This window comes from Odocoileus virginianus, chromosome 31, assembly GCF_023699985.2.
Source record: "Odocoileus virginianus isolate 20LAN1187 ecotype Illinois chromosome 31, Ovbor_1.2, whole genome shotgun sequence".
Lineage (NCBI taxonomy): Eukaryota > Metazoa > Chordata > Mammalia > Artiodactyla > Cervidae > Odocoileus > Odocoileus virginianus.
Genome location: NC_069704.1, coordinates 9,051,870 through 9,072,442, shown reverse-complemented (window position 1 = coordinate 9,072,442; position 20,573 = coordinate 9,051,870). Strand labels below are relative to the sequence as shown.

The 20,573-nt window shown below is 53.3% G+C and overlaps 1 protein-coding gene across 3 annotated transcripts; it reads right to left on the bottom strand.

Moving 5' to 3' along the window:
* Window positions 1–618: 618 nt before the first annotated feature.
* On the bottom strand, window positions 619–13,408 carry KIF12 (kinesin family member 12). 3 transcript variants are annotated; one of them, XM_070459245.1, is made up of 20 exons: window positions 8,286–13,408; window positions 8,150–8,215; window positions 7,974–8,052; window positions 7,698–7,825; window positions 7,501–7,576; window positions 6,753–6,887; window positions 6,444–6,579; window positions 5,405–5,496; window positions 5,078–5,228; window positions 4,287–4,405; window positions 4,100–4,204; window positions 3,394–3,496; window positions 3,220–3,310; window positions 2,950–3,036; window positions 2,475–2,565; window positions 2,305–2,403; window positions 1,586–1,686; window positions 1,370–1,488; window positions 1,171–1,207; window positions 619–1,043 (listed from the first exon to the last, which is right to left on the bottom strand). In XM_070459245.1, the coding sequence occupies exons 1-20, from the start codon at window positions 8,309–8,311 to the stop codon at window positions 638–640; spliced, it is 2,247 nt and encodes a 748-aa protein (XP_070315346.1). In that variant the 5' UTR covers window positions 8,312–13,408; the 3' UTR covers window positions 619–637. The 3 variants fall into 3 exon arrangements, with proteins under 3 accessions (XP_070315346.1, XP_070315347.1, XP_020762349.2); XM_070459246.1 differs by having other exon boundaries at window positions 5,078–5,225; XM_020906690.2 differs by lacking the exon at window positions 1,171–1,207 and having other exon boundaries at window positions 862–1,043.
* Between the last annotated feature and the right edge of the window lie 7,165 nt (window positions 13,409–20,573).

The following is a 20,573-nucleotide window of genomic DNA, read 5'->3' as shown; positions in this document are numbered from 1 at the left end:
CAATTAAAATGTGCATAGTACATAAAATGGTTCTCCAATTTGTGGATCGCCCACCCAGTGGCTCTATGGGTAGGGCTAATGACAACCTCTTCCAAGAGGACTTATGCTATACGCTGCGCCTCCTGGGACTTCAACCCTGAATATTCATTGCAAGGACTGATGCTGAAGCTGAAGTTCCAGTATTTTGGCCACCTGAAGTGAAGAGCCGAGTCACTGGAAAAGACCCTGATGTTGGGAAAGAGGTGGAGGAGGAGGAGAAGGAGAAGCAGGAGGAGAAGGGAGTGATAGAGGATGAGATGGTTGGATGGCATCATTGACTCAATGGACATGAGTTTGAGCAAACTCCGGGAGATGGTGAAGGACAGGGAAGCCTGGCATGCTGCAGACCATGGGGTCCCAAAGAGCCGGACACAACCGAGTGACTGAACAACAACAACACACAAAAGGAAATGGGAACCTGGAATATTCCTGCCCTGAACCTGAAGGGGGAGGGGACAGTCACCTCTGCCAGGAGTCCTGATCTCCTCTTCCTCAGGACCCCTCCCCTAATAGTTCCTCCTCTCTGGGACTCCCCTAAGGGCCAGAGCCTGACTAGTCGGAAGAAAAGACCAACCGGACTTGGAGCTGATGTCTCTCTTTATTCATGTATTTCATCACCCATGGCCTGGTTTCTCCTGAATCCAGTCTCATTTCTCCGAGTCTGGGGTGGCACCCACCCTTTGCATCCCCAGTTTGCCCCATCAGCCCCCACCCCCAGGCCTGAGGACCTGGTCTCTGCCCAGCCCAGCTGCAGGCTGGAGCAGCAGCTGCTACCCCATTTAACAGATGGAGAGACTGAAGACCCAGGAGTGCAGAGCCCAGTCCAAGGTCCCGGGATGGTCTCCTGGGTGCCCACACTGCCCGCAGCAGGCAGGGAGGCCCTGGCGAGGACTCCGTGTGCCCTCAGGGAGGGGGTGGCTGGCTCCGGCCACGTCGCAGGGAGGTGCCGATCTGGTCTCTGAGGGCCTCCAGTCTCCGGGCCAGGTTTGGAACTGCAGCCCCACCTAAAGGGCACACGGTGAGGCTTGAGGCCAGCACTCCCTTGGGCTCTGCCCCACCCAGGCCCATCAGGGTCCCAATATCCTCTGGGGAAGTCTCAGACGGCCCCCCACCCACTCCATCTCCACGTACACCAGGGGCTCCGGGATACATCTGGGAGTGCAGGTGGCTTCAAGAAGAGAATTCCAGGTTTGAGAAATAGAAAGATCGTGAAACTCTCACCACTTAATCCGCCCCCTATTTCAGAAATGGGAAGACTAAGATTTGGAGGTGAGTTCCGGCCCAAGATCACAGAAAGCGCCAGCAGCCCTTCCCTCGCACCCTTCTTCACCTCTCAGCACTGGCGATGTGTTCAGAGACCCCACGGGCAGGGGGGGTGCAGAGGGCATCACTTTCTCCTCAGTCAGCATCTCAGCCAGAACCTGGGTTTGAGCCCACTCACTGTGACTCCTGGGCCGGGGGGAAGTTGGGTGGTGGGAAGTGAGCCTTCAGGTTCCCAGGCCTTTTCCCTCTCCCCGCTCCCACAGTGCCCCAGGGCTGGGCTCACCTCTCCCTCGAGCACTTGGCAGAGCTAGGGCAGCATGGGGGTGCCCAGGGCGGGGGCCGGGCAGACGGGGGCCCATCAGCTGGGGCCTTAGAGCTGAACATCTGCAGGAGAGACCAGAGTCCACAGGCTGGGTGATCTCCACCCTGTCTGTGCCCCACTTCCCCGGGGTTGATCGTGACACCACGCTCCCTGCCAGGCCTGCCCCAGGGGGCACTAAGAATGTCCGGTGAGCATAAAGGGTGGGGGTCCCTTTTTCTGTGGGTGGTGGGTGGCCCTTGTGAAGTCCTCTCTGGAGACGAAGCACTCCACAAGGGCAGGAACCACGTCCGCTCTGAATCCTCAGTGCCCAGAACAGGGGCTGCCACACAGCAAGGAGTTTAGGGGAGAGTTACTGAATAAGGGAATACTCACTCATTAAGTTTATGCATTCGTTGACTCATTCATTCAGTGCATAAATGAGTAATGCATAAGTGAATAAATGAACAAGCCAACGGCAGAGTAAGTTCCCGAAAGAAGGTAGAACGGGGAGGAGGGAGAGGCGAGGTTAACAGCTATTTCAAACCCCAGGCAGAGAGAACATAAGGCCAGCCACTTCCTGCCATGACCCAGCCCAGGACCCTGGAGTCCCCGCAGTTCTGGAGCCTTCCAGACTACAGACCCCTAGATCCAGGTCTCCAGTTCTCCCCGGCCTTCCGTTCTTCCACCTCGGCCTTTCTTACCTGGGGCAGGTGGAGTTCCCTCCGTGGGCAGGCCCAGTGGGCCAGCGGCGCACAGCACAGCGGGCAGAGTTGGCAGCGGGGGCAGAGGGGTGGCGGGGCCTGCAAGAGGTCGTGTCAGGGGCTCCGTGATGTCCCTGCCCCTGCCTTCTCTGGGCTGGGCAGAGACTCACGTGGCACAGGAGAGGTGGCACCATCACACAGGGACACGGTGGGGCTGGGCCAGGGCCTGGCTGCTGAAGGTAGCAGGCAGAGAGGAGACGCCTGGAAAGAAGGTGGGCTCTGTCTGCATGGAGCACTCAACGCTACCACCAGCCTGGCGCCCAAGTCCTGATTTAACAAACACTCGTGGAGCCCTTATTACATGCCAGGTGCTGTTCTCAGATCTTTACATACGAATTCACTCCATCTGGTCTTTAGAACAATCCTGGGAGGCAGGCACTGTATTGTCTCCATTTTACAGAAGAGAAAATCCAGGCGGTGAGAAGTTAACAGACTCACCCAAGGTCACACTGCTGGTGGCAGAGCTGGGGTCTGAGCCCCCAGGGTCTGGATCCAGAGGGCAGATCTGACTGTTTCGCCGAGCCACCCCCTTTCCCACCTGCCCTCCATCCTGAAGGCTGGTCTTCAGCCAGCAGCCGCGCTCACCGCTCCAGCTCGCAGACCTGCTGGGCCAGGATGCGCTGCTCACCGTGGGCCAGGTCCCGGCTGCTCTGAAGCTGCCTCTTCTCTTTCCTGGGAGGCAGGGCCGGCGGGAGCATCAGTCAGCTCCTCCTCACTGCAGCATAGTATGAGCCCCAGGAGGCAGGCGGGGACAGAAGAAGAGCTGGGGCGGGGGGCAGGGCGGGGGGGGCGTCTTGGCAGAGGGGGCCCCGCAGTGAGGGGCAGGGCACAGCGTCTGGGCTAGGGGGGGTCTACCTGAGCCTCTCATTCTCCAGCATGAACTCCTGTAGCATCCCGTAGAGGTTCCGCTGAGCCCAGGCCACCCGGGCCCCACTGAGTCCAGAGGCTGCGGGAAGAGGGAGGCAGCTGGAGCCCCAGGAGCCCCAGAGCCTATCCTCATCCTGCCTCCACCCCCCAGGGAGTTCATACCCTTGGGGTCCATTTGGCCCAGCTGGGACCGCAGGTGACGGTTCTCCTCCTGCAACTGCAATAGCTCAGTCTCCAAATGCTGGGGCGGCTTTGCCTTGGGGGACTGCAGAGAAAGAGGCCCAGGGCTGCTGTGTACGGTTACACAGGTTTCGCACTGCACAAGGGGGTCTGGGGTAGGGGAGTCAGTGGAGGCTAAAATCCAGCCCAGGCCCCACTTGCCCATTTTGAATCCTGGTCCAAGGTTACATATACTTGGAGGGCACACCTTGTCCTAATGGTAGGAAAGTGCCATGCAGCCTCAGCTGCCTCCCTGGAGGGCTTGCTCTAAACTGCACCCTGCTCCCTGTCCAACCCCAAACTCAGTTCTGTCCAAACCTTGGTCCAGATTCTGACCCCAAATAAGACCCCACATCAGACTCCAACTTAACTCAGACTTAGTCACGATAGCAGCTGGGATGTTGGCTAGACCCTGAAGCATGTCCTGAATCAAACTCCAAGCCTAAACCTACCCTAACCCTGACCACGAACCCTGACTGTGACCCCACCCTGCCCAAACATAACCCCGTCATCAAGATTTCAACCCTAATCCCTGCTCTGACTCAGTCGCAGACTTCAACCGTGGCACTGATTCAGGCTCCAGCTGTCGGATGGTGCCCACCACCTCCCTGCCTGTCCCTCCGCTCTGCCTGTGGCTCTGCCCACTCACCCTGGGGGCCTGCGGCCGAGTGGTGACCCGCTGAGCTCGGCTTGCATATCGCAGGGTGCTGAGGGTCTCAGGAAGGCACTGGGCTGAGGGGGACACGCAGGCCACCTGGGGAGGACTGCCCCTGAGTGCTCCTCTCTGGGAGCCCTCCCTCAGCACCCAGCCCTCCCTGCCAGCCTCCCGTGGATACCATGAGCGTGACCCCATGACCCCCCAGCGAATCCGCCAGCAGCTTGGTGAGTTTGCTGTCCCGGAAGGGGATGTGGCTCTGCTTCCGCTGTGGGTCCAGCAGCAGCGAGATGCAGTGACCTGGGTGGGGAAAGCGTGGTTACCCTCCATGTCCAAGGCCACCCAGCTGGGACACTGCAGAGCTAGGTCTCCACCAGGCTTGTATGTCTCTAGGGTGCCTCTTTCCACATGATCTCATTACCCGTTCAGACTGCTTGGCCACCAGACTGGGGCTCCCACCTTGATTCCTAATGCCCACCAAAGGGCCTGGCAGAGGGGCTTAGGAAACATCTGACAAATGGACTGAATGAAGAGATGTTTCCTACACATCTCCCCACGCATGCAGAGAGGAAGGCCAAGGTAGGTCCTAGCTATTAAAGACCTCAAGGCCAACAACCTGGGGGGTGGGGAGATGGGAAGACAGGTTAGTGCCCTTCTCCTCCCTGGGCCTCAGTCTTCCCAAATGCAACAAGGGTCAGGCTGAATGCCTGAGGGCTCACACCCTGCATTAAGTGTTTCTACCTCCCCAATTAGAATGCAACTGTATCCTCAGCGTTTGTAGATCCACAAAGTTCTCTATGAGGGAAAGCATGAGACACCAGTAAGCTGAGGCCCCAGGGAGGCCTGTGACTTCTGGATCACAGCTCTTTAACTCTCCTCCATTCCCAGTTACTCCCCTGGTTTCCCCACTGTGGATGGCTGTGGGTAAGGCACAGAGGAAGGACTCAGGCAGTCAGTCCACTCAGATCTCACCCAGGGCCAGCAGGCTGCGGTTGATGCTGTTGGCCTCAAGCATCAGCTCCCCGCGGGATCCTGTGGCCGCCACCTTCTCACTGCCAGCCAGGTCTACAAAGCACAGCTTCCCCCCGGCAGGGGGTTCCCCGGGGTCCACAGGAGGCATCTGCTGGGGTTGGAGGATCAGGGCTCCATGGGGACTTGGGAGGGGCTGTCATCATCAAAGTCACAGGGCCAAGGGTTTCCACCATAACCTCCCATGCAAGCCCGAGTTGGTTTATCCATCCAGAGGCAGACCCTTGCTGGGTGGCCCTGGGCCACTCCTTTCCAAGCTGGGGCACTCACAGTTTGGTGGCTGATGTAGAGTGTGAGCAGGGCATGGCTTCGGCTGGAGGCCTGGTTCAGGGTGTGAGCAGAACTCCTTCGACGGCTAAGACCTAGAGAGGAAAAACATCCTAGAGTTGGATGTGGTAGGAAGAGCAAGTGGTCACCGATGAATAAAAAAGGAGCGAAGAAGACATCCTGATAGAGGGGCCAGCTGGTGGAAAGGCACAGCGGCAGGAGTGGAATGATGGGTGTTGAATCAGTTCTAGCTCGAACAGGTAAAAGGGGACTGGAGAGAACTGAGGGGAAGAATGTCAGTCTGATTCACATTTTACTAATATCAACATCTCTCTCACTGCTGTGTGAACAGAGAGAAACTCAGGCAGAGATCGACTGGGAGGCATGGCACAATGCTCGGTTGGAACCCTGAGACTGGCCACAGCCGGTGCTCAATAAATAGCTGATGAATGGATGGGTGAGACCCAAACAGAAGAGCCTTTAGGCCAGGGCTTCCCAGGTGGCTCCGTGGTAAAGAATCCACCTGTCAATGCAGGATTCACGGGTTCGATTTCTGGGTTGGGAAGATCCCCTGGAAGAGGAAATATTCTTGCGGGGATAATCCTATGGACAGAGGAGCCTAGAGGGCTACAGTCCATGGGGTTGCAAAGAGTTGGACACAACTTAGCTACTGAGTATGCAAGAAGTATGACTTTTACTCTCAGGGTTCTGGAAAGGGATAGGGATGTGGTTTGCTTTGTTTGATGCAGAAGCATGCACTTAAAGGGGGAGATCCCTCCAGGAGGTAAAATTGAGGCTTGACCGAGGCAGAAGCCTAGTGCTGCAGAGAAGGGTAGGAAGAGTCTGGAAGGCAGTATCAGTAGGCCTGAGGGGTAGGAGTGGGGGGCACCCTTGGTTTGTGTCTGAATTGTTGGTTTGCTGGCCCTTTTCTCCCACAAGGGTCATCTCTGAACCCATAGCTCCTGGGACCCCGAGAGCACTAAGTGAACAGGTAAAATACTAGCGTCCCACGTATCCCAAAGCAGCTTGAAGTAGCACGCACCCATTTGCAGAAGTTCCATGAGGGCCCCCAGGCTCCCAAACTCCACCACCCGCAGCTGCTCCACATAGAAGCCCCGGGTCTTGTTCCAGCGAACAGGGAGGGGCCGGGGAGCCCCCAGACTCAGCAAGTCCCGAATCTGAGAGAAGAGGGTGGAGGGTGAGGGAGGGGCCTGAGTCCTTGTTCCATCCACCCTCAGACCTTAGGGTCAACAGCCACCCTCCCACCCCACCTATTCTATTTCCAGTTTCCTTGGAAAGAAATGCCTCCCTTTCCTTATGGGCTGTCTTTCTAGCCATCCCAGGCCCCCACCTGCTCATTGTAGATCTCCAGGTAAGAAGCCTGGAGAGTGACAGGAACATCCATGTGCTGGACGCGGTCTAACAGCCAGGTGAAGGTCCTCTGCACGATGCCAGCCAGGCTGGGGGGCACAGGCACCCCCTCTCCCTGGGAGCAGAAACAGCCAAGCCTGGGGCTGGGCTACCACCATCACCACCACCGTTATAATTACTCTTTGTAGAGCACTGTGCCCGGAGAAGGCAATGGCACCCCACTCCCCTACTCTTGCCTGGAAAATCCCATGGACAGAGGAGCCTGGTGGGCTGCAGTCCATGGGGTCCCTAAGAGTCGGACACGACTGAGCGATTTCACTTTCATGCATTGGAGAAGGAAATGGCAACCCACTCCAGTGTTCTTGCCTGGAGAATCCCAGGGAGGGCGGAGCCTGGTGGGCTGCCGTCTATGGGGTCGCAGAGAGTCGGGCACGACTGAAGCGACTTAGCAGCAGAGCACTGTGCCAAGTTCCCATACCCTCGGTCAGTGCTATCCCTTCCATTTCACAGAGGGAAAACCGGAGAGCTAGTGAGTAAAGGGGACACCTGAACCCAGGTGCTCTGGATTGGCCGAGACCCTTTACCTTCCCTGATCTTTCCTTGCCTGCAAATAAACGGAGCTGGGCTGCCCCGTCCAATTCCTTTCCCTCTGGGAGTCTGCGCTCCCCAAGGCTTCTCGCTCGCCCACCGATCCCTGACCCCCGGGGCTTTGCTAGAGCTCGGCCCACCTGGGGAGGAGGTCCGGTCAGGGTGTAGGTCTTCCCGGAGCCGGTCTGGCCGAAGGTGAAGACGGTGCAGGAGAAGCTGCGGGCCGCAGGAGTGTGGCTGTACCGAGGCTGGTGCGTGGTGGGCTTGGGGGAGAAGGGACGGAGGGGGGGCGGGGGCGGGGCCGTGCGCGGGCGGGGCGGCCCCCGGTTTCACTCACCCGCGCAGCGCCAGCTCGCCCAGACGCCGCACGCCGCACGCGCGGAACACGTCATCTTGGGTGCTCGCTCCGTCCAGCACCGCGCCGAAGCGGAAAGCCACGTCCGGGCCCCCGCCCGGGGGGCTCACCTGGGGAAGGGGGCCTCAGAGAAGAAGGCGGGGCACCCTGGGGAGGGCGGAGCTCGCCTCGGGGAGGGCGGGGCCTGGGGGAAATTGACCTGGAGGGACCTGGCGTGTTCCCCGAAGGTGTTTTTTTGGGGGTGGGGGAGGTCCTCACCTGCAGAGTCCGGGTCCCTGAGCAGTGCAGCACGCTCTGCTCCCCTCGACGAAGCTCGGCAGCGCTCATGGGACGCACCCTGTGGTCGGACGAGGCGGGGAGGGGGCGGATGGTCCATCCTGAAATCTCCATCAGTCCCTTCCTCGCCGCGGACCTCCGAGCCAACCTACGCCTACCTGAGCACCACCTGGATGGGCGTTTCTGGCCCCTCCGGCCCCTGCTCCAGGTTCCGAGCGGGGTCCCTGTGGCAGCAACTCGAGTTAACCGTCCGTGTCCCTGCGGCTCCTTGAACCTCCCTAAATCTGTACTTACCCGTCGGGCGACCCGCGTTCCTCCATGTCCTGCTTTGCACACAGAGTTAGCTCCGCCCGAGTCTGGTTCTTTTCCTTCCCCAGTACCCTCCCCCTTCACACTGGGACTGGCTATACACACTTAGATCCCCCACTCTCATCGCCCCCCTTCCCCAGGCAATCATCCATCCGGAAAGGCTCGACCTGCCCAGGGTTAGCTAGTTAAAGATTTACCCAAACTCCCACCTGCGTGGTGGAAAAGTCTGGAGCTAGAGGGTTCGGTAGTCTGAGGATCTCTTGCCCTTGGCCAGTCCCATCAGGAGGGACCACCAGACCAACCTCCTCTGTGCACAGATGGGGATACCGAGGCCGGGACTGGGACGGGCTCAGCCCAGGCCACACAGACAGTCTCGGCAAGCATGGGACCAGGCTCTTTCTACTCTCTCCGCATACTCCTTCCGTTTTGTAATCTTCCTTCCCACCTCACCCCTCCGCAGCAATTCCAGCTGCTTCCAGCTGAGCCCAGGGAGGGGAGAGGGGTCTAGAGGAATGGGAGGGGCCCAGGTCCCAGGTCCAGGAAGGTGCGGCTGGATTGGATTCCTGAGCTTAGCAGACTACTAAGGCTCCAAAGCATCTGGTTTAAGCTTTGGGCCACCTGCCTCTCCAAGGCCAGGGCAGTTTAACCCTCTCCTGGCCTGGCTGATGAGAGCAGCAGAGATGTCTGTGAATGTGCTGAGATGGGGCAGTCACCCACTCAGTGCCAGTCTCCATACAGGGCACCAGGACGGAAGAATCCCATGCAGATCCTGCCCCTTCTGAGCAAACAGTCTTGCTGGGAAGACAGGTAAGTTCAAATTAGTGCTGGGGTTTAGGGGGAGGGTAGATTTGGAGGCCTGTAGGAGCAGGACGGTGAGAGTGGTGGGTGAGGATGTTCCAGGCAGAAGGAACACCCTGCAGGAAGGCCAGGGTAGGGTGGGGAGATGTGTGTGGCATTGAGAGGTTTGAAGCTGGGCCCCACTCGTGAAAGGCACATTAAAGAATCTGGACTCATTCCCCAGAGAATCAGGAAGTCAGTGAAGGGTTATTAACAAGAAAGTGACACCGTCAATGGGTATTGATTGTTATAATTATTGCCATTCTAGCTATCTCTGCCTGTTCTCTGGATACTTCTGTTAATTCATCTTCCTTCAAGCAAACATTAGAATGAAAGTTCTAATCATCACCCCCTCTCAATGCAACATGATCTGTACACCATAAATGACAGCCGACTATCAGAGCAACCCAAATAGCAAATGGTGTATCTTGGGTGGCAGTGAGTTCCCCACGCACTGGAGGCATGCACGCCAGAGCCAGTTGACTTTCTGGATTTATAGGGCTACTAGCTAGATCTGTAGGGAGAATTAGAGAGAGCAATGAGCCGCTGCCTCCAGCTCTGCCACTAATGAACCGCAGAGCCCTGGGCAAGTTATTTCCTCCTTCAACCTGTTTCCTACCCATGAAAAGAGATTATCATTCCGTGATTTCAATGAACCAGTGTAACTGAAAGTGATTCTTATATTGTAAAGAATTATTTAAAAGCAAATCCCTGGTGAGCTCTAAGATTCTTTTTTACTCTGAAATTCCTTAATTTATTATAATCTTTTGAATAACTGAGGTAGGCAGGACAAGAATTACCATCCTTGGTTTTCAAATTAAAAAAACAACAACAGGACGGTAGAGGTAGGCAGGGGAAGTTGTCTAAGGAGAAAGCAGCTGTAAAATGGCTGATCTGAGAGAGTGTAACCGAGAACTTGGAACTTTTAAGTCCTGGCCTGAACTTTCTGCTCCAACAGGTTGCCCTTTTCAATTGTAAACCCAGCAAGTGAACAAGTTGCTCCTTTAAATGCTTTTGAAAGTGTTAAGGACTCAGTCACTCACATCTTAGTGTGTGTTGGTATGATCAGACTGCTGTTCCTCCTCAAACTAGGGTGAGGGGAGCCACACTGAAGGGATTTTGAGCAGAGTGCCTAGACTAAGGGCCTGTGCACGCTGGCGTGTGATGAGCCCAACCTGGATCTGAATGTGGTCATCACTGGGTGTCCAGAAGCAGGAGCACAGTTCTGGTTCTGGTCTCTAATGCTGAAAGTGGACGTCTGCTACCCTCATGTTGAGCATTCATTCAGCAAATTTGTATTAAGCCTCGTCTATGCACCAGGCTTCCAGGCATTTGAGATACATTAATGAACGAAAAGACAATACTAAGTGTCGGGATGTGGAGCACCAAGAATTTATACGTTACAGGTAAAAGTGTGAAAACAACTGTTTTTTGGAAAACTGTTGGGCAACATATACTAAAGTTAAACACGTGCCTGTCCTCTGACCCAGCAATTCCACTCCAAGATCTGTGCCCAATAGAAATGAGTCATGCTCCCACCCAAAGATGTATACAAGAATGTTCTTAGTAGCTTTATAGCCCTATTAGCCACCGCCTCCATCACCACTGCCAGTTTTTCTACCTCCATCTTTGTCATCACCGCTGCCACCACCACCACCATCACCCCATCACCATCATCACCAGAACGACCATCACCAACAGCTACACAAGCAGTAGGGCCCATAATTATTAGTCACTGCAACCACCAGCTCCACCACCATCATCCCTGTTACCGATGTGTGTAGCCTGTATTTATTCCCTGAGAAAATTCAAGATGCACTACCTGGGCCCCAAGCCTCACATTGACCCTGGTGCTGCCTGTTCCCACAGCTGGAACTGAGTCCTTCTGTGTCCTCCTCCCCCTTTTCACCCTGCTTTAAGCTTGTCCTCTACTTCCAGACTGCACCTTTTCCTTGGGAGCAGTGGGACTCCTGTGTTTGAGGGACAGATAGAGAGAAGGCATGCAGAAAATCTAAAATTCGGAGAATTTTAGAAACCAGCTGGACCCTGCAGTCCAAGACCACCCCCAAGAAAAAGAAATGCAAAAAGGCAAAATGGTTGTCTGATGAGGCCTTACAAATAGCTGAGAAAAGAAGAGAAGCTCAGGCAAAGGAGAAAAGGAAAGATATACCCATTTGAATGCAGAGTTCCAAAGAATAGCGAGGAGAGATAGGAAAGCCTTCCTCAGTGATCAGTGCAAAGAAATAGAGGAAAGCAATAGAATGGGAAAGACCAGAGATCTCTTGAAGAAAATTAGAGATACCAAGGGAACATTTCATGCAAGATGGGCATAATAAAGGACAGAAATGGTATGGACCTAACAGAATCAGAAGATATTAAGAAGAGGTGGCAAGAATACACAGAACTATACAAAAAAGATCTTCATGACCCAGATAACCATGGTGGTGTGATTCACTCACCTAGAGCCAGACATCCTGGAATGCGAAGTCAAGTGGGCCTTAGGAAGCATCACTATAAACAAAGCCAGTGGAGGTGATGGCATTCCAGTTGAGCTATTTCAAATCCTAAAAGATGATGCTGTGAAAGTGCTGCACTTAACATGCCAGCAAATCTGGAAAACTCAGCAGTGGCCACAGTACTGGAAAAGGTCAGTTTTCATTTCAGTCCCGAAGAAAGGCAATGCCGAAGAATGCTCAGACTACCACACAATTGCACTAATCTCACACGCTAGCAAAGTAATGTTCAAAATTCTCCAAGCCAGGCTTCAACAGTACATGAACCGTGAAATTCCAGATGTTCAAGCTGGATTTAGAAAACACAGAGGTACCAGAGATAAAATTGCCATCTGCTGGATCATCAGGAAAGCAAGGGAGTTCCAGAAAAATATCTACTTTTGCTTTATTGACTACACCAAAGCCTTTGACTGTGTGGATCACAACAAACTGTGGAAAATTCTTATCAAGAGATGGAAATACCAGACCACCTGACCTGCCTCCTGAGAAACCTGTATACAGGTCAAGAAGCAACTGACCTAGAAATGGACATGGAACAACAGACTGGTTCCAAATCAGGAAAGGAGTATGTCAAGGCTGTATATTGTCACTCTGCTTATTTAACTTATATGCAGAGTGCATCATGCGAAATACCAGGCTGGATGAAGCACAAGCTGGAATCAAGATTGCTGGGATAATATCAATAACCTCAGATATGCAGATGACACCACCCTTATGGCAGAAAGCGAAGAAGAACTAAAGAGCCTCTTGATGAAAGTGAAAGAGGAGAATGAAAAAGTTGGCTTAAAACTCAACATTCAGAAAACTAAGATCATGGCATCTGGTCCCATCACTTCATGGCAAATACATAGGGAAACAATGGAAATAGTGAGATACTTTATTTTGGGGGCTCCAAAATCACTGCATATGGTGACTGCAGCCATGAAATTAAAAGATGCTTGCTCCTTTGAAGAAAAGCTATGACCAACCTAGACAGGGTATTAAAAAGCAGAGATGTTACTTTGCCAACAAAGGTCCATCTAGTCAAGGCTATGGTTTTTCCAGTAGTCATGTATGGATGTGAGAGGTGGACTATAAAGAAAGCTGAGTGCCAAAGAATTGATGCTTTTGAACTGTGGTGTTGGAGAAGACTCTTGAGAGTCCCTTGGACTGCTATGAGATCCAGCCAATCCATCCTAAAGGAAATCAGTCCTGAATATTCATTGGAAGGACTGATGCTGAAACTGAAACTCCAATACTTTGGCCACCTGATGCAAAGAACCCTCAGGTGGCCAAGACCCTGGAAAAGACCCTGATGCTGGGATAGATTGAAGGTGCGAGGAGAAGAGGACGACAGAGGATGAGACGTTTGGATGGCATCACCGATGCGATGAACATGAGCTTGAGTAGGCTCCGGGAGTTGGTAATGGACAGGGAAGCCTGGCGTGCTGCAGTCCACGGGGTTGTAGAGTCGGACACGACTGAGCGACTGAACTAACTGGACCCTGCGGGGGTGCCTCCCCAGGCTTCGCTAGGGGGCAGCAGAGCATCGCGTCAACGTGGCCCCCAGGCGCATCACAAAGGAGGCTTTGTGGAGCGCGGGCACGCTCTTTCTATACATTTTCTCCGGAGCTTGTGTGCTGTGGAGGGGCTGGCTAGCCTGGTCCTGTGGACAGGGATGAGCAACCCCTCAAGAAGGATTCCCTTGCTCCTCAAGGGAATGAATAAAAGCAGCATTGAGCAATCATGGGGCCCTCCCACAAACACCCTGCTCCTGGCTCCAGCCCCTTCAATCCACTCTCCCTTCAGCTCCAGCCATCCTCCCTGAGAAAACCCAACGCGGACTCCCTGGGGCGGCAGAATAAGGTCTGATGTTCCCTACCTGGGACTGCAGACCATTCAGACCCAAGGCCATTCGGGTTCTGTCTCCTGCTGCCCCCTCCAGCTGTCCCGCTCCACTCCCCACCACCCTCAACCCCTGCACCCAGTGCTCCAGCCCAAAGCTTTCCCAGGCTTTCCTTTGGCTCCTTTAAACCTTTGCCGCTGCAGTCCCCTCTGGTGGACTGCTCCCTTCTTGCTGCTTGGTGGATCTGTCCTGCAAGTCTTCCCGTGCGTAGAAAGCCTTTCCTGGCACCCCGGACCCACCAGGTCAGGTTGGAACCACTTCAGCATCCCCAGAGCCTCCCTCTTGTTACAAGGTGGATCACACTGGATTGCTCCTCCTGTCTACTGGGGAGCAGGGACCATGCTGCTCCATCCCTGGAATCTCTGAGCCAGAGCCGGGCCCTGCACACAGTAAGAATTCAACAGATGCTGATGAGAGGGAGAAAGGAGCCGAGGAGGAGGAAGGGAGCCTGGCGAGAGGGCTGCTGGCTGCCTCCCACCCCGACCTCCGTGTCTCCTCCCTCCCTTCCTCTCCAGGCTAACCGCACACTCTCAGCTTCATGAGCTAAGGACTCATTTAGGGACCCATTTATCATAGAGATCATCAGCTCCTGCCACAAAGCTGCTCTCAAATATGCCCAGAAACTGAGTGATACTCTTCTAGCCCCAGCCAAGCCAGCCTCTTGGGCCCAACTGTGAGCTACAGATTTAGAGCTCCCGTAGTGAGGAGGATAGGCTCCAGTGGGCCCTGGAAAGCCCAGGTGTCCGTGCCCCCTGCTCCTCCCGACGCATGACACAGGAGGGCTCATCCTCCCTTGAGAGGTGCGGAGACCGAGGCCCTGTGGGAAGAGGTGGAGCCCAGCCCAGGGCTCGCCCGGCCAGGCAGCCTTGCCTTGGACTGAGATGGAGGAAAGATGAGAAAGAAGATCAGCGAGGAGGACGGGCTCTCTGCATCACGTGACACTCATCTGTCATTGCTCCACTCGTCTCCCCCGCGGAGGAAAAGCCAGATGGGTCCAAGGCCTGTTGTGAAATTTTCCAAACAGAGCTTGCTGTAATCTTTAATTAAAACATCAATGTGGGCCACAGGACTCGTTTCACAGAGTTCTCCAAAGCAGGGACTGCAGGGATCGCTGAATGAACGTCTCTCTGGCCCCCTAGCCCATTTTACAGATGGTTAAATGGAAGGGGGCCAGCACAGGCTAGAACGCCAGTTGCATGCGTGATCAAGAGTAGTAATTATAGCATAAGATGGAGAGAATAACCCACTGGCAGCCCTGGGCCACCACTCTTTCTCCTTAAGTGCCTGGATCCTCTCCTCCAAAGCCTTATCCAGTTTCTCTGCTGTATATGGTGGGTACTGGGCTTCCTCGTAAAGAACCTACCTGCCAATGTAGGAGACATAAAGGATGTGGGTTTGATCCCTGGGTGGAGAAGATCCCTGGAGGAGGGCATGGCAACCCACGCCAGTATTCTTGCCTGGAGAATCCCATGGACAGAGGAGCCTGGCGGGCTACAGTCCATAGGGTTGCAAAGAGTCAGACATGACAGAAGTGACTTAACACACACACGTGCACATGGTGGGTACCGGCAGCCTTGCCAGGCTTTCCACTAGACAAGGAGCCTGGTGAGGATTAGGGACTCCATCCGCATGCTCAGCACAGGGCCTGGCACAGAGACACACTCCCTGTCTGTCTGTCTGTCTGATGAAGGCATGAAGGTCCAGCCAGAGGAAACGATACTGCCTGAAGCCAAGCTTCATCTTTTGGTGAAGATGAGGCTCTATAGGGTGGTTGTGAAATCAAAGGACCCAGGGTTGTTGAAACTCCCGTTGTTTCCAGGATCTCAGCTCTTCTCCCTAGAAACAGAAACAACTTTCCCCTGACTCAGTCCACCCACTACTCACCCAGGAATGACTTACCTATGAGCTGGATATCTTCCTCTAAAGGCGATAATACATAAGAGTGTTTAGGGACATTAAGTACTGTCTCTTGCACAATGATGCCTCATGGTGTCTGAAACCTTCTGGGTCAGAGGGCTGGGAGTTAATGTTTATTGACCACTGAACACTTTTTCTAATTTAATTAATTTTCAAAGCAGCCCTCTGGGATTGGCACTACAATTGTCCCCATTTTACAGATGAAGAAAATGAGGCTCAGAGATGTTTCGTAACTTGCTCAGAGTCAGGCACTCACTGAATGGTGTAGTGGGGATCTGTCTGTTGCCAGAATTTGTATTCTGTCCTCTACTCTCTGCAGCCTTTTCCTGTGAGCCGTTCTGCAAAGCTAAACTTGGATAACTGAAGTTGACCTTTTGCGTCCACAATTTGCCTTAATTTTACCGTCTCTCTTACAACAGGCTCCCCTATCAGCTTTCACACTCCCCTGCCTTCTTCCCCGGGGAAAGCTGAGTGATACTTTAAGGCGTTGGAGCTCCACCCCTGGCATCAAAATTACCTGGGGACTCCAGGCCCCACCCGTGGAGAGTCTGTTTAATTGGTTTGGGGGTGGGGACCAGGCATCAGTGTTTCCAAAGCACTCCAGATGGTTTTAATGCACAGTCAGGATTGACAACTCCGGCTTTCGATTTTTCTTGATAACGAAGTCATTCCATGCAGCATGTATCTTGAAGTGTGTCCTGGGAGAGTGATTTCTCAGATCTTGATGGGCATTTTTGAGACCTTGTATCTGCTTTATTAATAGAACATCTGGGATTTCCCTGGTGGTACAGTGGATAAGACTCTGCCTGCTAGTGCAGAGGACACGGGTTCGATCCCTGGTCCGAGAAGATTTCACGTGCTGTGAAGCAACTAAACCTGTGCTCTAGAGCCCACGAGTCATAACTACTAAACCCACATACTGCAGCTGCTGAAGACCACGTGCTGAGAGCCTGTGTTCTACAAAGAGAAGCCACTGCCGTGAGAAGCCCGTGCACCGCAAGTAAAGCGTGGCCGCAGCTCACCGCTACCAGGGAAAAGCCCACACAGCAATGAAGACCTAGTACCGCCAGAAATAAAATAAATAAATAAAAATTATTTAGCACATCCGCCCTTCTCTTGGGACCAGACTTCCAGAAAAGCCATCTCATTGTGGCCTGAGAGTCCCTCTTTTCAAGCTTAGAATCCACTGAGGATTCATAGATTGAAAAGTGCACAACTGCCCACAGTCTCTGCCTGCAGGGACCATAGGATCCATTAAGAGTTTTCCAGATTTTTCTCCCTTTCTAGATATTCTCCACTCAGGTGACAAGAAGCTGTCCGATGTGTAAGGTGAAGCTGCACTATCAAGTTGAATGTGAATTAAGCACATTCAAAGCACCCACTCTGTGCCAGGTCACTAACTAGGTGCTAATGATCCACTGTGTCATTTGTGTTGTTTGGTTGGGCATAGAGAAGCTGCACACTCTCCCAGGAAGCCCTCCTGGATTGACATGGGAGCCCTCTTCTGAGGACCCACACCTCCCATACCTACCAGCCCCAGGACCTGAGCCCATCTGATGGAGTTGGGGTGGGGCAGTAAAATCTGTCTGCCTGGGAGAACTGTAAGCTCTCTGAGGGCAGGGACTGGGTGTTGAATCAGGGTATGTCTGTTAAGCTGAATGACTCACAGCAGTTAAAACCAAATGCCATGGGAGCACAGGCGAAAAAGGTGAATCCTGACCAGAGAGCAAGCGCTGGGGAATCTGGGAAGGCTTCCTGGAGGAGGCAACATTGGGACAGGCTTTATAAACGGGTAGAAATTGGGACAGGCAGAAGGGAAAAGGAGCATTTCAGGCAAAGGGAACAGCACGAGCAACGGCCCAGAGGTAGAACAAATTGAAGAGCAAACTGTGGTTTAGTGGGATCAAAGGCCAGGGAGTGTGATGGGATCATACTCCAAACTTCCAGAACACAGAAGTTTCCATGGAAGCCCTGGGAACGGTTCTAAGAACTGGTGTTCACTCACTCCTCCAGATGAGCCTGGAGATGCCCTAGCGCCCCTCCTTGTGATTATTCAGGCTCTCTCCAGAAAGCCCCGCCCACCTTATCAGCACGGGGGTGCTGAGTTCCAGCCTGGGTGGGGGCCAGGCCCCACTGCTGACTCGCGCCTCTGGCAGCTGAGGCGCTGGAACATGAAGCTGAGGCTTCCTCACCAAGTCCAGCTGCCAAGCCCTCTGAGCTGGTCCCGCTGGAGCTGCAGGAACTCTCCCGAGGCCACGAAGTCATCATTTCCCTGCTTTGTGACCCGAGGGACACACACACACACACACAGCCTCAGTGTGCGGGAAGGACAGTGGACAGAGGCATCTATGCCCTGCCTCCTTCAGCACTCTGGGATTTCTGGGAATAAACACTGTGCCTGCCTCCCTGTGGGAGGAGGAGAGGGAGACTCAGCCCCCCGCCCACAACTCCAAGACTGTCGCGGAAACAGAGTCATCGTCTCTCACCGAGCCTCGGAGGATTTGATTAGCACCAATTTGCAGGGCTCTGCACCCCTTCATTCCTTTCCAACCTCATATCTGTGGGCCCTTCTCCTTTTCTGATTTCCATAACCTGGACCCTGATGTCCTGTCTCCCCAGAATTTAAAGGGGCTGAATTCTCTCGGCCTTACTTACCTCTCTACTTTGGCACTGTGCTATTATCACAATAGCACATCCACCTGTACTACTACTTCTGTACGATTGCTGCCACTGTTCACTAGTCCAGCCAGTGCTTCTACCACCACGCTCCAACTACTGCTTCTGTTGGTACTAGTCCTTTACACTATGAGGAATGCAGGATCTTAATTCCTTGACCAGGGATCAAATCCTCACCTCCTGCAGTGAAAGCACGCAGTCTTAACTGCTGGACTGCCAGGAAAGTCTCACTACTTCTTAGGTACTTTAGTAAGAGTATTAAGAAGTACTGGTACTACCAGTATTTCAGCTACTATTACTAGCATGATTTATATTACTACTACCATCGCCTTAGGGTTTCCCAGGTGGCTCAGTGGTAAGGAGCCCGCCTGCCAACACAGAAGATGCAAGCTTGATCCCTGGGTCAGGAAGATCCCCTGGAGAAGGAAATGGCAACCCACTCCAGCATTCTTGCCTGGGAAATCCCACGGACAGATGAGCCTGGCAGGCTACAGTCCCTGGGGTCACAAAAGAGCTGGTCATGACTTAGCAACATCCATCACCTCTACTGCGGCCACTAGTATTTATCCTGCCACTATTTTACTGCTGTTACTGCCACTATTTTACTACAACAATGAACTTCTATTTACTGCTACTTCTGATAGCTCAAACATGATGAATTAAACAAGAGCTAAGCTCAGCCCTATCAACTGACGTCATTTATCACAGTAACAGCCTGCTGTGCTGATACTATCCTCCCTACTCTATGGATGGGGAAACTGAGGCGTGTGGGAGGTAAGTGCCTTGGCCCAAGTGCAGGGACAGGAAGAGAATGAGACTGGATCTTGACCAGCAGCCTGACTCTGGGGGCCAACTCTGAGACCCAGGATCCTTCTCCTCCCCTGTTCTTTGTCTGGTTTCCTGAGTACATCCCTGGGTTATCTTGAATCCTCAGGAAAAGATTCCTTGAAGTTGAAGAAGGGAAGGGACCTTACCCTTTGCAAGATGTCTAGAATGCCATGAGCAAGGCACATAGTAGTTGCTCAGTGCACACATTATTTCCAATCAGTGTATAATGGAACTCTCCTAACAATCTTTTATGTGAGGACAAGGACCTGGGTGTTACAGCTGGGGAAACAGACTCTCAGGAGTGCTGTGATCTATCCAAAGGCTGGATCTGGGACTGTATGCCAGAACTGAAACAGAGCAAGACGCTATGGTCCTTGTCCTCCATGCCTTCTGCCTACCTTTTGTCTGTGAAAAAACCCACTGTAGCCAAAGAATAAGCTTAATCAGAGAAGTGAGAACATGCAGGAACAAAGGAATACAGTCAAAGGGTGTGTGTGTGCTAAGTCGGTTCAGTTGTGTCCAGCTCTTCGCTGGACCCAGGGACTGTAGCCCACCAGGGTCCTCTGTCCATGGGATTCCCGAGGTAAAAAGGTTGGAGTGGGTTGCCATGCCCTTCGCCAGGGGATCTTCCCCGCCCAGAGATTGAACCCGTGTCTCTCATGTCTCCTGCGCTGGCAGGTGGGTTCTTTGCCACTAGCGCCACCTGGGAAGCCTTTGTCAAAGGAGTGCAAATAATAATAATTCAGACATTAAGCATAGTCAAGGACCTTCAGCTCCTTTTCAAAAGCTATAGATAATGTTTTGAGCCATATCCTGTGAGCTGTCCTATAGATACTGAAACCGCCACCAGACTGGAGAAGTTTACTACACTATGACCGGACTGTAGCCATGACATAAACTGGTACAACTCTGAGAACTGGCCTCAAGGAAACGGGAACAAACCACCCCTGGAACTGAAGATCAGCTGCACCAAAAACAATCAAGGTGACACTGGTCAGACCCCTGCTGCTCAATTTCAAGATGACTGTCAGAACTGACTGTGCTGTTTCCACCTGTAGCCCCCTGCCTCAGCCTATAAAAGCTGTTGCCCCGCTGATTGTCAGTGAAGAGAGTTGGCCTTTGGACAGACTCTTGCCCTCCCTTCCCTGCCCCTGGCTGCCAGAATCAAAAATAAAGAAAACTTTCCTTTCCACCAACCTGGTCTCTTTATTCGCTTTTTGAGTGGCAAGCAGCCGGACCCCACTTTTGTTACAGAACTGTCTTTTCATGACCTCACACATGATGTGACCTGCTCACCCTTGGCATGAGCTCTTCTATGCACTCTGTATTTTACAGTTTACAAAGCTCACACATATATTCATATTATTTCTCACAATGACCCTCAGAGGGAATGATCAACTCCATTGTATGGATAAGAAAACTGAGGCTCAGATGGCAAAGACAGATTTTGGAGCCCTCCTGAGGAGTCAGTGGCCAATCCAGGATTTGAATCCGTCTGCACCCCAACCCCCGTGGAGCCTGAGAGTAGGGGCCTCCCAGCTGGAAGAATCCGAGAGGCCTCTCTTGGGACAGCCCTCCTGCTTTACTCTGCTCAGCCACCCCAGCCCCTGTGGTGGG

What these genes read in the sequence shown, in the direction of transcription:
- KIF12 (XM_070459245.1), bottom strand. Translation starts at nt 8,311, where the DNA reads ATGGAGGAACGCGGGTCGCCCGACGG. An exon ending in TGACCGGACCTCCTCCCCAG is followed by an intron (nt 6,888 to 7,500) that starts GTGGGCCGAGCT and finishes TTCTGCTCCCAG; the next exon opens with GGAGAGGGGGTGCCTGTGCC. An exon ending in TGTATCCCGGAGCCCCTGGT is followed by an intron (nt 1,044 to 1,170) that starts GTACGTGGAGAT and finishes TGTGCCCTTTAG; the next exon opens with GTGGGGCTGCAGTTCCAAAC.